The following is a 16,793-nucleotide window of genomic DNA, read 5'->3' as shown; positions in this document are numbered from 1 at the left end:
GTAACGACTGTGCCATTACTCTCACTTAGACTCGCTAATCTTAACAAAATTGTACTGCAACTACTTCCTAGCTTTGTCGCAAAATTTTATACGTTGCTCTGAGATGCTATCTTTTTAGAAGGTCGCGGAAGCCATTAACGCGTACACAAAAGATACGTGTGAAGTCCGGTAACGGACAAAAGTACAGCGAATGTGTGAAGTCAGATTTAATGTACACACCAAAAGGACATTTGCTTAAAATGGAAAGGGCGGCGAATGCAGTATGAATAGCAGAAATTGGAAAAAGAAATGTATCTTCATTCAGCTCACAACGTGGGATGCAATACCCTCAACAAAAACTGCTTACGTTAAACAGTCGAGAAACGGATGTTTACACTGCTTTGTATTATGGCTGTTACGTTTATAGCCACGGCGTTCGAGACAGATAGATAGACAGATAGAGAGAGAGAGTTGCAATATCTGCTGTACTTTATGCTTTAACACTTGTGCGCTTGGCAGAAAAATAGGATACAGCCTCGATAATCTAGGAGAGAACTTTGTTGATACAGCGTCTTTTATTGGGAGCGGTGCGAGATAAAGGTGAATCACTGTGATAACTTGTCCTCGTTCCGCTTTCCCTTCGTTTTATCTCACTTGTGGTCCACTCACCGAGGACCATGCTATGAGGTTTCGTAGGTGAGATGATCGTCTCCTGTTCGTGGGTAACAGGGTTCAAATGTACTTCTACGCTTATTGATTAAGGAATTCAAGGTTCATTTCGATCATCCTAAGGAAGTGCTTGGGTGTTTCCATTCACGAAGATACTGAAAATTCACTCCCACAAAGCTTACGTGAAGCAGGCATTCTTGCGCAGTAATCTTTATAGGTAGGTAAACGCGTATGTTATTATATAAGAATGTGTAATGAACACATTTTTGCCAAAGTTAGTCTCTGAAATTATTGAATCTTTGGCATTTTCACATTCCATACTTTGTAGTTTCATAAAAAGCCTTGAAAGAATAAATAAATAGTGTATACAAGCTCTGATTTCTGTTCATTAATGTTTCCTAACTTAAATTTCCAATAAACAGCAATAAATAAACATTTTAAACTTTTGACTACTTTAGCTTCACAGAGGCCAGATGTGTCACATTTGAAAAATTGGTTAAGGTTACTTATGCTTGATAGAGACCTGCTGTATCACATACGATACATGAGCTGCAGGTCATGTATGGATTAATGATAATTTTTGATACAAATTATTGGCTTTTCGTGACACTAAGACGTGAAATATTACCAATTTTCGAATTATTTCTTTAAAAGTTTAGTTTCAAGTCTCTATAGGTTAATCACCTCTCACTACCCGCTTTAGATACAGTTTAATACCACCAGTTGCAAATTGAAACGATTGGGATGGACCTTTAGCGAATACTCAAACCGTCTTCGGGGCGCGACCTTCATCCCTTTAATCATTGTATATAAAAGAGAGGGTCCTGGCTGACTGATTAACTCATCATCGCCCAGCCCAAGCCGCTATGGACAGAAACTTAAACTGCACGCGTCGTTTAAGAAGGGATTTTTCTGAACTTCCAAACATAATGGGATGAAATAAGGGATGAAGGTAAGTTTTTTTTTCAAAAAAGTCACTGTTAAGGTAATTTTGAAGCTAGAAATACGAAAATTGTTATTTGGTTTCTGTCAGAAGTAAAGAGGTACATGTTTCAGAATTTTTGGAAATTTAACCGTACAGTGTGAAAAAGTAAGTGAAAGCTTTTTTTGAAAATGTGTAATTATTAAAAAACTACTAAAGTATTTTTTAAGTTACATATATGGATATTGGTATTTGACTTCTGAGTTATAAATAAAAAGAAAAATTATGTGTTACAGTTTTTGGAAATAGAAACCCTAAGGGGGTGAAGTTTTCTATTATTGTGAAAGCATTTTTAACGTTAAATCTATGAATATTTAATTTTTCAAGCTAAATCTTTGAAAATTGGTGTTTGGCTTCTCCGTTACAGATGAAAAAATACGTGTGCTACTGTTTTTGGAAATTCTACGCCTAATAGGGTGAAATAGGGTCAGATTGATTCACTGACTCGTCATAGCCCAGCTAGGGACAGAAACTTGAAATTTCGCGACGGCGTGGATCTTATACTGTAGGCATCGTTTAAAAAGGGCTTGTCCACACCTAATGTGGAGGGGGGGGGGGGGGGGGGAGGTGGGAATGAAAGGGTTTTTGAAAGTATGTCGCTATTAAGGAAATTTTGAAGCTAGACCTACGAAAACTGGTATTTGGTTTCTCAGTCAGAAAATAAGAACTAATTCAACCACTAAGGGGCTAAAATAGTGGTTGAAAGTTTTTTTGAAAGTAAGTAGTTACTAAAGAAGTACTAAGAAATTTTTAAGACTACATCTACGACAACTGGTGTTTGACTTCTCGGTTAGAAATAAAAAACGTATGTGTTTCACCGTTTCTGGAAATTTAACCCCCAAGGAAGTGAAATAGGGCATGAAAATTCTTAAGAAAATATTTCATTACATTAATAAAATTTTAAAGCTACATTTATGAAAATTGGAATTTTACTTCTCGGTTAGATACAAAGAAGCATTTGTTAGGGGATGAAATTTACTGTGGAAATATCTGCAAATGAACGCAAAAGGCATAATTAACAAAAAATTTGGACTCCAGCTACGAGAACCACTTCTTGGTCACAAATACATTCGGAAAAGACCATGCTTATATGGCCTTAAATAGCGTGAAAAGCTTAGAAGGTGTCGCAATTTGCGAACAACATAAAAATTCGATTAAATAAAAACAGAAAAAATCTCTGCAGGATATACAGTCTACGCGAGCAAAGCAGTGGGCGCTAATCAAGTTTATAATAAATACATGCCTAATTACAGAATCCTAATACTCATAGGATGGACGTAATGGGCGCAGCTACCACATAATATACGAAGAAAACTAGAAAAACCTCCATTAACGGTTTCTTACATAACTGAACCAGCACTAACAAAATGGATCTGAAAAATATGATGAAACAGACAACGATTTTTCGGAAACTGAGAGTAGCTGCTGAAAACATATTTCTCTTATTAAGGATCTGAAGATAAATCTGGCGTATACTTGACAAGACATCAACGTGAGCTCAGTATAAAGCCCCTTAAGCTACTGTGCCACGATTCCGACTTTATGAAGCGGTCAGTCTCTATGCCTGACATATATCATCGTTGTCAGACAAGACATCAAGCATGATGGGATGCAGGCGGTCCGCAGTAAGGTTCACGTAGTACCCAGCTGCCATGGTACCTTCCATTACTACCACGGGTCCCATGGTAGTTCCGGTGAACGTCTGCGACCTCCCTGCTTTCTTCGAACAGTCTTTCGCCTGGATCACGGCGTATCCGGAAACGAACGTCGACCTAGTGTAACAAGAAACGTGATTCATCCAACCAGGTCACACGTTTCGATTGTTCCACCGTCCCACGCATTTCTATCGGTCAAAATGTAAACTCTTAGGACCGTGTGTTATGGATCCCCCTGTGCGCTGAACGACGCACTCCGAAACATATCTGCACCAGAACTGTACTCTGTTGTCAGATGTGCGACAGATCGCTGCCTATCTTGACTTTCCATAGATGTACAGCACGCGATCACTCGACTATTTTTGTCATTTCCGAAATGCTAGTTCCCAGGCGCCGAGCCATTACAATCTGCCCTTTGTCAAAGTTACTTTCATTAGTGGATTTCCCCATCTGCGGCCTCTGTTGTTCAAAATGGTTCAAATGGCTCTGAGCACTATGGGACTTAACTTCTGAGGTCATCAGTCCCCTAGGACACAGAAATGCTTAAATCTAACTAACCTAAGGACATCACACACATCCACGCCCAATGCAGGATTGGAACCTGCGACCGTAGCGGTCGCGAGGTTCCAGACTGTAGCGCCTAGAACCGCTCGGCCACCCCGGCGAGCCCTCGTTGTTGCTAGAATGATTCCCCATTCGTCCCTGTTCCGCTTACATAATTTTCTGACGGCGCTGTGTGCCCGCAATAACTCTAGGAAGCAGTGGATCTCGCGGTGGGCAGTGGCCATAATGATTTAGCTTGCTACTGTATGCAAATGTGTGTGTTACCGTAAATCGTATAGAGAATTTTGAGCGTTAAACAGCCACATAAACAATAATGACCCAAAAAGTAGGAAAGATTTTCATAGCGAAGAACACAATGAGAGCCCTATATAAGAAAAGTGTCTCCAGAAAACTTACAGAACATCAAAACGTTAGGTACGTTAAAGAAAAGAGTTGAGAAAGTTCGTAATACCAAATAGTTTGTGTAACACGAAGGAATGTATAAAGTATTCACAATGATACAGGTCATCCACTTTGCCACAGAGTATGTGTATTCTGTTTTTCTACGTCTTTATACAGGGTGTCCCAGGAGGAATCGCCAATACTCGGGGATGTGACAGGAACGACCATTCTAAGCGAAGAAGCCTAGTAAACAAGGGCTCTAAAATGCTTATGTTAAGAACTATGATATGTTGTTCAACTTCGCTACTGTGAAACGCATCTCTTCTACGGAAGAAGTTCTCATAGCTCTTAATGTACGCACTATAGAATCCACGCTTACTAGACCTTTTTGTTTTTAAAGGTCGTTCCTGAAAATCTTGATTATTACAATTCCTCCTGGGGCATCTTGTGTAGAGTATATTTCTGCTGCTGATTCTCAGTTTTAATCTTTCTAGGTAACCCAGCAACCAGAAAGCTGTATAAGTAAGCTTGGTGAATAGCAACAATAACTGTATGAGTGATCATCTATGATCTGATTAAGTCTAATCTGATATAGTCAGTGTAGTGTGGTGTGTGTGTGTGTGTGTGTGTGTGTGTGTGTGTGTGTGTGTGTGTGTGTGTGTGTTGACAAGCACCAGAAGAGATGAGTTGTGGGTCAAAATACACTCCTGGAAATGGAAAAAAGAACACATTGACACCGGTGTGTCAGACCCACCATACTTGCTCCCGACACTGCGAGAGGGCTGTACAAGCAATGATCACACGCACGGCACAGCGGACACACCAGGAACCGCGGTGTTGGCCGTCGAATGGCGCTAGCTGCGCAGCATTTGTGCACCGCCGCCGTCAGTGTCAGCCAGTTTGCCGTGGCATACGTAGCTCCATCGCAGTCTTTAACACTGGTAGCATGCCGCGACAGTGTGGACGTGAACCGTATGTGCAGTTGACGAACTTTGAGCGAGGGCGTATAGTGGGCATGCGGGAGGCCGGGTGGACGTACCGCCGAATTGATCAACACGTGGGGCGTGAGGTCTCCACAGTACATCGATGTTGTCGCCAGTGGTCGGCGGAAGGTGCACGTGCCCGTCGACCTGGGACCGGACCGCAGCGACGCACGGATGCACGCCAAGACCGTAGGATCCTACGCAGTGCCGTAGGGGACCGCACCGCCACTTCCCAGCAAATTAGGGACACTGTTGCTCCTGGGGTATCGGCGAGGACCATTCGCAACCGTCTCCATGAAGCTGGGCTACGGTCCCGCACACCGTTAGGCCGTCTTCCGCTCACGCCCCAACATCGTGCAGCCCGCCTCCAGTGGCGTCGCGTCAGGCCTGATTGGAGGGACGAATGGAGACGTGTCGTCTTCAGCGATGAGAGTCGTTTCTGCCTTGGTGCCAATGATGGTCGTATGCGTGTTTGGCGCCGTGCAGGTGAGCGCCACAATCAGGACTGCATACGACCGAGGCACACAGGGCCAACACCCGGCATCATGGTGTGGGGAGCGATCTCCTACACTGGCCGTACACCACTGGTGATCGTCGAGGGGACACTGAATAGTGCACGGTACATCCAAACCGTCATCGAACCCATCGTTCTACCATTCCTAGACCGGCAAGGGAACTTGCTGTTCCAACAGGACAATGCACGTCCGCATGTATCCCGTGCCACCCAACGTGCTCTAGAAGGTGTAAGTCAACTACCCTGGCCAGCAAGATCTCCGGATCTGTCCCCCATTGAGCATGTTTGGGACTGGATGAAGCGTCGTCTCACGCGGTCTGCACGTCCAGCACGAACGCTGGTCCAACTGAGGCGCCAGGTGGAAATGGCATGGCAAGCCGTTCCACAGGACTACATCCAGCATCTCTACGAACGTCTCCATGGGAGAATAGCAGCCTGCATTGCTGCGAAAGGTGGATATACACTGTACTAGTGCCGACATTGTGCATGCTCTGTTGCCTGTGTCTATGTGCCTGTGGTTCTGTCAGTGTGATCATGTGATGTATCTGACCCCAGGAATGTGTCAATAAAGTTTCCCCTTCCTGGGACAATGAATTCACGGTGTTCTTATTTCAATTTCCAGGAGTGTAGAATGTTTTCCTTACTTTTGTATATAATGAGATAAAGATTTGTGTACTTGTTACATTATCTAATTCTGTGTATTGAACTCTTGTTTGAAGCTATTTGTACAAAATGATCAAAGGACGCATAAATGTTAGTCTTATTCTTATTATTCAATACTCACCGAGTCCAAAGCGGTAGCCGTCAGCAAACCTGGAGCTGGCGTTGTGGAAGACGCACGCACTGTCCACCTGTCTCTGGAACTCCTCCGCGGCATTATCTGTCAACATTAGAACGAAAGTTCAAGATGGGTGTTTATGACAGATGGTTAAGACTTCGAGGGCTGGCCGTTTGTCGTGCACACAATTTTGCATTACCGTCCTCGTTTATTCTTGTGCTAGCCCTAAAACGCAACATTTTCTGGCAAAGCTCAAGAAAACACTTCTCTAAACTGCTGTGGACTGATTTTCATTAAACCCTTCATAGCGTAATGTTTCAATTCCTAGTCGAAAATGGAATGGTAATAAGTACGCCACAACAGACAGATATATATGCGATCAATATCGATTTCTTATCATACATCGTAGAGTAAAAAAAAAAATGAAACTCTCTTGTATACACCAGTTCAGGAAAATGGATAAGCAACAAAGCACAAACACAATGTAACGATAAAAATTGGAAAATCATTTATTTTTACTGTTTTATCCTGATGCAGTGCTTTATTTTTACACATACATCGCTCTTACCCTGTATCTTAGCGTTTTTTCTGCCCTACAAGTGCAGCCAAGACAATATAGCCTACGAGTCGACAGGATATTCAAAGCGGCTCTTCCGTTTGACATAACCCATACGTAAGAATAAGATAAATGCAATGAGAATCCTCGAAATGAAGACCACGTTATTCTCGTGAAACCACGTTGGGTAAATTTGGAGAACCTGCATTCGAAGAAGTCTGAGATCATTATGCCGCCACCATTGTATATCTCGCTTATGGTTTTCGAGAATTAGGTAAGGGAGTTTAAATATTTTGTCTTTTTGTGAATAGCGATGTTTATGTTTCCAATACTTTATGAGAACTTGGTCTAACCTGTTTAGATTTATCGGTGCAATGTCTTTAGAAACTCTTTACATGATCACTATGACGAACTTAAATCCTTGTCGAGTCGGTTTGATCTCGACCAAAATTTTTCGTTCGCGGATGACGGGGCATGTGGTCCTACTCGTTTGAAAGTTGTACGCCATTACTATTGGTCAGTTGATGCTCGGAGTTGGTATGGGAAAGTCGAAGAGGCTTTGTGTCGTGGTGTGACATTGAGAATTTAGTTGCTTTTGTCTGGAAAACGTCCACGCTGTTGAGCAGATATTTCAGTGTATGAGGAATCGGATTAGACCTACTAAAAACATTTATTGTGACGACGGTTAGTAGCAATTGAAGGAAAGTGAACGAGTAAAACAGAAGTAATATCTGGGGGTTCTCCAGGGAAGTGTTACAAGACTCCTGCTGTTCGTGATCTACATGGATGACTTAGAAGAAAATCTGAATAGTACTCTTAGATCGTTTGCAGATGATGTTGTCACATAACATTTTATAAAATCATAGGATGATCAAAAGAAATTGCAAAACGATTTAGACAAGATATTTGCATGGTGCGAAGAGTGGAAATTGACACTAAATACTGAAAAATGTGAAACATCCACATGAAGAAACCGCTAAATTTCGGTTACACGATAAAACACACAAATCTAAAGGCTTTCAATTCATCTAAATACCACAGCTTAACTCGGAACGATAACATAGATGATGTTGTGGGTAAAGGAAGCCAAAGACCAGGATTTATTGGCAGAACACTGAGAAAAACGCGACAGGTCTAGTGAAGGTACTGCCTGCACAACGCTTGTACGCCCTCTTCTGGATTATTGCTGTGTGGTTTGGGATCCACATCAGAAAGGATCGACAGAGGACATCGAAAAAGTTTAAGATGGGCAGCTTATTCTGTAATATCACGAAATAGGGGAGAGAGTCCTACGAATATGATGAGTGATTTGGGGTGACAATCGTTAAAACAAAGGCGTTTTTGTTGAGGCAGAACTTATCATGAAATTTCAATCACCAACTTTTTTCTCAGAGCGTGAAAGTATTTTTTGGCGCCCACCTCTACAGGGAGGAATAATAATCATAATGAAATAGGAGAAATCCGACCTCGCTCGGAAAGATTTTAAGTGTTTATTTTACCAATCGCGAACCTGTTCGCTTGTGGGCATTTTATCGTGTTTATACAGGTTTTCAATTCTTCAAGAATGTTCACAGAAAAACCGTTTGGTATGCTGTGTAGGATTTTGAGTGTATTTTCGATTGTATCAGTAGTGTGGTTTTGATTTTTCAGATATAGAAAGAAGCTCAACTGATTATTCTCGTTGTCTCTACATTATTTCTACGTTTGAAAACTGAAAACCATACTGATGATATAATCGAAAATACACTCCAAATCCTGCACAGTTGCATGACTATTGTCTATTTAATTTGAGTGTGAGATAGCATTAATAAGTTTGTTATCTCGGGCACTGGAAATATACATTCTGCATACCATTAAGGTATCAAAGCTTATTTGTCACTACCTATGGGGATAGTCCGCGCTTCATTATACATATGCAAAGGAGTTTCACATATCAGTGGTTGGAGCATCTCTCAAAATTTCGGTTCGTAAGACACGCTGTGGCGTAATTTCACTGGGGCACAGGCGTGTCAGAACATGTAGACAAATCATCTGCTCCTTAATATCGCATTGCAACAGTTCGAGCCTGTAGATAGTCAAGCTAAATGACAATTTCCAAAGGATGCTGTCTGCCTTCCCAGGCAATTCGTGTGAGCGACTTCCTTGACTTACTGACGAATACCGCTTCGTAAACGGTGACCAAATTTAGTACCTGAAACGTGATATAAAAGTTTGGAGAGATGCTCTATACAGAAATATGTTCCTATTATCTTTGTATCTTGTAGTTTTCGTGCAATCACCTTGCTGCTGCTGCTGCTGCTGAACTGGGGTTTAAGGAGAGAAGACATCAATGTCCTATTCACCCCCCGAGAACGAAAGCAGTGTAGCTAATGAGATTGCCCCTAGAGTAAATTCTCTGTGCAAGTGTGAGAATGTGTTCCAATGTTTGCGTAGTGTGCATCGCGGGACGAGAGTGTCAGCCACTTATTCACCTAGCGAGATGTGGAAACCTGCAAAGTACCACGTCCAGGGTGACCGGCACACCGACCATCATAGTTAATGCACTGGGCGAGTTCTAAACGGGAAAGGCGTGCCTCCACTTCCCTGAAGCGGGCGCTTTAACTGCCCGGCTATCCGGGCGTATTTGGTCATCTTAAATCCTGGAAATACTTCTACATCTACATCTACATTTATACTCCGCAAGCCACCCAACGGTGTGTGGCGGAAGGCACTTTACGTGCCACTGTCATTACCTCCCTTTCCTGTTACAGTCGCGTATGGTTCGCGGGAAGAACGACTGTCTGAAAGCCTCCGTGCGCTCTCTAATCTCTCTAATTTTACATTCGTGATTTCCTCGGGAGGTATAAGTAGGGGGAAGCAATATATTCGATACCTCATCCAGAAACGCACCCTCTCGAAACCTGGCGAGCAAGCTACACCGCGATGCAGAGCGCCTCTCTTGCAGAGTCTGCCACTTGAGTTTGTTAAACATCTCCGTAACGCTATCACGGTTACCAAATAACCCTGTGACGAAACGCGCCGCTTAATAATATATCTGTAGATGTGGACGCACAGGTTTGCTGCAGTACTATGTATGGATTGTTGCTCAATAGAGAAGTATTTACAAGATAACAGGGTAATCGAAGGAACTTGCCCCCCTTCTTGCAGCGGTGTACCGTAGGTCTCTAGAAGAGCGTAGCGTTCCAAAGGATTGGAAAAGGGCACAGGTCATCCCCGTTTTCAAGAAGGGACGTCGAACAGATGTGCAGAACTATAGACCTATATCTCTAACGTCGATCAGTTGTAGAATTTTGGAACACGTATTATGTTCGAGTATAATGACTTTTCTGGAGACTAGAAATCTACTCTGTAGGAATTAGCATGGGTTTCGAAAAACACGATCGTGTGAAACGCAGCTCGCGCTATTCGTCCACGAGACTCAGAGGGCCATAGACACGGGTTCCCAGGTAGATGCCGTGTTTCTTGACTTCCGCAAGGCGTTCGATACAGTTCCCCACAGTCGTTTAATGAACAAAGGAAGAGCATATGGACTATCAGACCAATTGTGTGATTGGATTGAAGAGTTCCTAGATAATAGAACGCAGCATGTCATTCTCAATGGAGAGAAGTCTTCCGAAGTAAGAGCGGTTTCAGTTGTGCCGCAGGGGAGTGTCGTAGGACCGTTGCTATTCACAATGTACATAAATGACCTTGTGGATAACATCGGATGTTCACTGAGGCTTTTTGCGGATGATGCTGTGGTATATCGAGAGGTTGTAACAATGGAAAATTGTACTGAAATGCAGGAGGATCTGCAGCGAACTGACGCATGGTGCAGGGAATGGCAATTGAATCTCAATGTAGACAAGTGTAATGTGCATCGAATACATAGAAAGAAAGATCCCTTATCATTTAGCTACAATATAGTAGGTCAGCAATTGGAAGCAGTTAATTCCATAAATTATCTGGGAGTATGCACTAGGAGTGATTTAAAGTGGAATGATCATATATAGTTGATCGTCGGTAAAGCAAATGCCAGACTGAGATTCATTGGAAGAATCCTAAGGAAATGCAATCCGAAAACAAAGGAAATAGGTTACAGTACGCTTGTTCGCCCACTGCTTGAATACTGCTCAGCAGTGTGGGTCCGTACCAGATAGGGTTGATAGAAGAGATAGAGAAGATACAACGGAGAGCAGCACGCTTCGTTACAGGATCATTTAGTAATCGCGAAAGCGTTACGGAGATGATAGATAAACTCCAGTGGAAGACTCTGCAGGAGAGATGCTAAGTAGCTCGGTACGGGCTTTTGTTGAAGTTTCGAGAACATACCTTCACCGAGTAGTCAAGCAGTATCTCGCGAAGCGACCATGAGGATAAAATCTGAGAGATTAGAGCCCACACAGAGGCATACCGACAATCCTTCTTTCCACGAACAATACGGGACTGGAATAGAAGGGAGAACCGATAGAGGTACTCAAGGCACCCTGCGGCACACACCGTCAGGTGACTTGCGGAGTATGGATGTAGATGTGGGTGTAGAAACAGTAATTCTTGAACTAACAGCCTCAACTATACGCAAAACAACGTTTTACGTCGAGGCAGTATTACAGCTGTTCAGTGACGAAAACTAATACAGAACAAGAGGGCAGTAAGTGCACAGACTGCTATTTATGCAGTGAAGAAGTATTGAGCTTAATGACCTGCGTAAAACGATTGTTAAAAGGTTTGAAATTGAATACCCATCAGTAGAGTCAATCTTACGTGCAGACTTTGTTACTCCACAATGGATACAGTACTTGCTGCAGTCTTATAAACCGGGTCAGCATATACAAATTCAGATCCCAGTACGTGCATACAGCTGGTGCCGCTCGTATCAAAACCTTATTGTTTCACAGCGCGGCGCTGCATCAGCGGCGCTCCCCTGCGTCCTGAGGCGCAGAATTCCAGTGTACACAGCCTGCACTAACCGATCCGTTTCAGAGCGAATGCATGCAGTTCTGTTTGCGGGTGCACCGCTGGCGACAGGTTTTTCTGCATTTGCAAGTCCGATGTTCATAGTTGGTGCAGCTGCTGGAGTTTCAACCGCATTTATGTCTCAGGTACACGCCGCCGGATATTTGCAAACAGCTCTTGCCCGCATTTGAGAAAACCGTGTGTACTTTCAGAATCTGTGCCTTTTTCAGTAGCAGAGGGGGGGGGGGGGGGGGGGGGGGGGAGGGGTTAGATACATACAGAGGCGGCAGCATGAACTGAGTACTAATGCAAGGCATCGTTCGTGTCTAGGAATACGTACTTCTAGGAATATTCTTTCTCCTCTCACTTGCCTCATTGTTTACATGCTATCATTTCTGCTTCCATGTAACTCTGTGGTCGGCTGGTTACCATACATTTCGCAGCTCAAAACGCGCACGCGTTATTATTTTGAGTCTTAATACTAAATAACGGTGCCAGCAGTTCCGATGTCACGTAATTTGAATATGAAATATCGTCACGCTTTTAGTCTTCTGTAAAACTCTACGTGAATGGGAAGGGGAAATACTTCGTAGTAACTCCATAAATAGCATGCCAGTGTGGCGAGAGACAGTGTGCTGATCATATCTAATCGATAAAGTCACCCAATTATGATTCTCAATTACTAGTTTCACTCATAAGGCTACGTATTACCGCCTCACTAACGAACCACAGCTTACGCAAAGACATTCGGCGTCAAAATTGAACTGTACAGTACACTGTCACGAATTTAATAATACCTGAAGATGGCTGCTGTGATATCCGAAAGCGGCATTACGGGTATCATTATCTGATGTTAACGGTTATACAAGAGTATTCAAAAAGAACTAAATCAGGGTAGACATTTCTGATACAAGGTCACGTTTTACAAAGTGTGTTGACTGTTGACGTAATTTCCAGGATAGGACGTCGATCATTTTATATTTATCACTGGTCGCTAAAAGTTTAGAGACAGGATTAATAAAAAGTAGAGAAAAGTTAAGATGATGGCTTTAATGCTTCAGGTGTTCTACTTCGTCCCCCTCTCTTCAGTACAACGCTTAGCACGTTCACTATATGAAATGGTCATAAAAATACTTCTTCGGGATGTTGTTCAACTCACACTTGACATTGGCTTAAATGTCAGTTACGTTGTCAACGCCTTTACTCTTCATGTGAATTTCTGCACTTTGTCGATTTTTAGTAGTGTTTTTTTGATAACACCAAGTCTCGTTACCCGTGATGATTTTACCTAGGAACTGTGCGTATACTGAATTACAGTCTGTTTGCAGCGGGTGTCCATGCCTCGTTTTTTTGTTCAAGAGTCAAATTGCGAGGTTCAAACTTTGCGCACACTTTGCTCTTCTTCGAAACATTCTGGATGAACGTGTAGAACACTTGATTTAGATACATTACTCCATTGCAAATTTGTGACACAATAGCGCTGGCACACTACAACTCAAAGTCGTTCACTACTTAACACCGCGTGCTCGCATCTGACCGATCGAGTGTAAGTTAGCTGTTCTCTGTTGGTATCAAAGCTGCTACCGTAGTTACCGCGCTGATGTCGCTTATAAGCCAGGAATAAAATCATTCTAGGAACTTTTGGGACAGACGGTGTATGTGTATATAGTAACCCACGATATCTCTATATGAAACGATGTCGTCTTGACTTTAGAAGAGACTGATGATCTTGATAACGTAATAAATCGTGGAATTCACAGTCTTGGTTACATTTTTAGTTAATTAAACACATAATAGGTCTAGGCTTTACAGCCTCCATCAGATTTATAAGAAGGGATAAAGAGGTAAGAATTTTAGAAATTGTGAAACAAGAACAGTAACATATTACATACAAACGAAAAACCGAGTGTGTTTCTTATTCTATACTGGAGCAACAAAGAGGTAAGGAAATCGTTAACAGTTACTTGTATAATGCGCAATAGTTACAAATCTTGGCGCTTGAGGCAGCTGCGATGACAAATCTTTAATGAGTAATTAATTTTTATCTAACAAGCACATGTTGCAAAGATTCTGAAATTTGTTTAATCGTATTTTCCTCTTATAAATCTGATGTTGGATGTTAGGAGAAACGTGACCAAGGCTATGAACGGTTTGTTTTATTTAAATATCACTTTACATTTGACAAACATATAACGCAACGCGCAGGGAATGAACAGAACTGAAAGCTGAAGAATGATTATCTCTATAACGACCTGGAGTAGACGGTAGTTACATCGAGCACTTATGAAGGGCAGAAAAGGTGATCATTCAAAGTGCCGTGCTGGGCATGAATGGTACAGAGTTTTAAAGTCTTGAGCCCACAGAAACTGCATTTCACTTGCTGAAGACGAGTGTTTTCAGCACCATACTGGATTAAAAGACGTAGTGAGCAAGCCAGGGCGGGTCGATGATCACAAGACTGAATTAAAAGAATTTTAGAGAGAGTTTATTGTGGGTCTGTTGGAGGTTGGTGGCCATTCTGGAAAACTACCGAAGACACTGGACGAAGGAGCGAGCTGTGAATGATTTGTGGTGATGATAGTTCAAGGTAGGTGCATATGCTAGTCCACCTGGTTCCGGCAACCATTGGCGTACAAGTTCACAGATGGGAGGTTGCTTCAGATGGCCAGCCAACGACAAGGGGCAGGTTCAGTCACATTTCTTCCACCGCAGTCAATGGCCCACTCCGTTGTGGTTTGCATCTTTTGAGAGAAAGTGATTTTAATGGATGTGTACGTAGTGCGGTAACAAGTTTGTGTTGTACAGGAGTTGGACAAATAGAACGCCGCCAAAAATTTCTGCTGGAACATAAATGCAAATGCTACCGAAGCCTGCAGGCTGTTCTGTTGTATTTGACCACGAACAGAACGTTTACGATGTCCTCAATACGTTGCTACTGTCAGTCGTGCTCACAGCTGAGTCCTGTGTAGTTTTGAGTGCATTATGTCGGAGCTACGTGAAGTCGAATGGGGGCAAATTGTTGGTGCTCGTATGATGGGAGCTTCCGTAACCAAGGTAACCAAAGTGTCTTGTGTATCAGGGAGTATCGTATCGAATAATTTATACCGCATACAGGGCAAGAGGAAATGCATCATCGCTAAGTCGTAACGCGGAAGAAAGTGTGTGTTGGGTGATCGTGACAGACGGTTATTGAAGGGGAGTGTGACGAAAATGAATGTCGCACTCGCGAACCCTGTAAGCACCAAAACAACACGAAGGTAGCTACAGAAGCAGGACATTGCAGGGAGAGCTAGATTTCCAAAGCTACTCATCAGTGATGAAATGCCCGTAACAGGAGAGCTGAGACTACGGCGCAGAAGAAAAATACCTTTCGGAGCTATGAGTTTTGTCTCACACTACTTCTCACTTCTGGCCGAGATAACGTCCCAAGATTGAAACATGGCGGGTGTTCGGTGATGATTTGGACAGCCATATCGTCTTATTCCTTGGTTTCCATGAATACTTTACAAGGACGCATTACTACCAAGGATTATGTGACCATTCTGGCTAGTCAGGTGCATCTAGTGGTACAAGGTTCGTTCCTCCGTGGTGACGCTGTGTTGCAAGACTACATACAGGGCCCCTGTTTGCACAGTTCTCATTTTCCTGGTTTTGAGAGCACGAGAATGAATTGTAGCATCTCTCTCGGCCATCACAGTGACGAGATCTCAGAATTATCGAGAATCTGAGATCTACTTCGGAGAGAAGCGTCCGAGACTGTTATCCACTTCCATCATCGTTACCTAAACTTCCCACTATTTTGCAGGAAGGATGGATAAGATTCCATTAAAAACCATGAAGAATCTGTACTTATTCATACCGAGACGACTGAAAACTAGTGTTCAAAATGGTTCAAATGGCTCTGAGCACTATGGGACTTAACACCTATGGTCATCAGTCCCCTAGAACTTAGAACTACTTAAACCTAACTAACCTAAGGACATCATACAACACTCAGTCATCACGAGTCAGAGAAAATCCCTGACTCCGCCGGGAATCGGACCCGGGAACGCGGGCGCGGGAAGCGAGAACGCTACCGCACGACCACGAGCTGCGGACAACTAGTGTTCCTCACTGTATTAGGCATGGTTATGTGTTGTATTTAAGTGTTTCCGTATGTTTGTCCACACCGTGAACAATGTATGGAGAGGGTGGAACTTGGTGCCGGGAAACTGTTTATGCCTCTTGAATAACACAAAAGGGTCTGCCGAGCTTAAAGTACGCATCTGGTGGGTGGCTCACCATCAATAGTAACACGTGTTTATACTCCAGGGGAGTCACTTTGTATGGCTTCAGTCTTCATCCCTTACGAAGTATTTTCCACACTGTTGGCTCAGGGATGTTCAGTTGTACCCTACTTGAATTCGTAGAGTTCGTGCAACTTCACAACATTACATTCCTCACATGGTCAAACGTTTTCTCTGACACGCCAAGTCATCGCGAACGTCTTGCATCGAACAAACAACCATCTTCCTCGAATTTCTGTACCGCTTTAGTATGATATTGTAGACTGGTGGCATCATGTGAATATTGTTACTGACCAGTTTACGTCCCAACAGTAAAAAATGGCTCATCAGACCCTTTTGTGTTATACAAGAGGCATAAACAGTTTCCCGGCACCAAGTTCCACCCTCTTCATTCATTGTCCACGGTGCGAACAAACGACCGATTGGCTATGAGCAAATTATAGCCCACAAAATACTTCCTCTGCTGATTCGCCGCCGCTTTCATAAACTATGGTGGTACCACATTAAAAAA

At 43.0% G+C, this 16,793-nt stretch overlaps 1 protein-coding gene across 1 annotated transcript in view; it reads right to left on the bottom strand.

Annotated features, from left to right (window-relative positions):
- Window positions 1-16,793, bottom strand: part of LOC126413343 (delta-1-pyrroline-5-carboxylate synthase) — a 204,982-nt gene that overhangs the window by 14,846 nt on the left and 173,343 nt on the right. Inside the window, exon 14 of the mRNA XM_050083259.1 lies at window positions 6,512-6,607. Within this exon, the coding sequence (XP_049939216.1) occupies window positions 6,512-6,607 (96 nt within the window). The remainder of the gene's footprint in view (window positions 1-6,511; window positions 6,608-16,793) is intronic.

Source organism: Schistocerca serialis, chromosome 1, assembly GCF_023864345.2.
Source record: "Schistocerca serialis cubense isolate TAMUIC-IGC-003099 chromosome 1, iqSchSeri2.2, whole genome shotgun sequence".
In the NCBI taxonomy this organism is placed as follows: Eukaryota; Metazoa; Arthropoda; class Insecta; order Orthoptera; family Acrididae; genus Schistocerca; species Schistocerca serialis.
The sequence above is the reverse complement of the archived record's forward strand: the minus strand, read 5'-3'. Positions and strand labels throughout refer to the sequence as shown.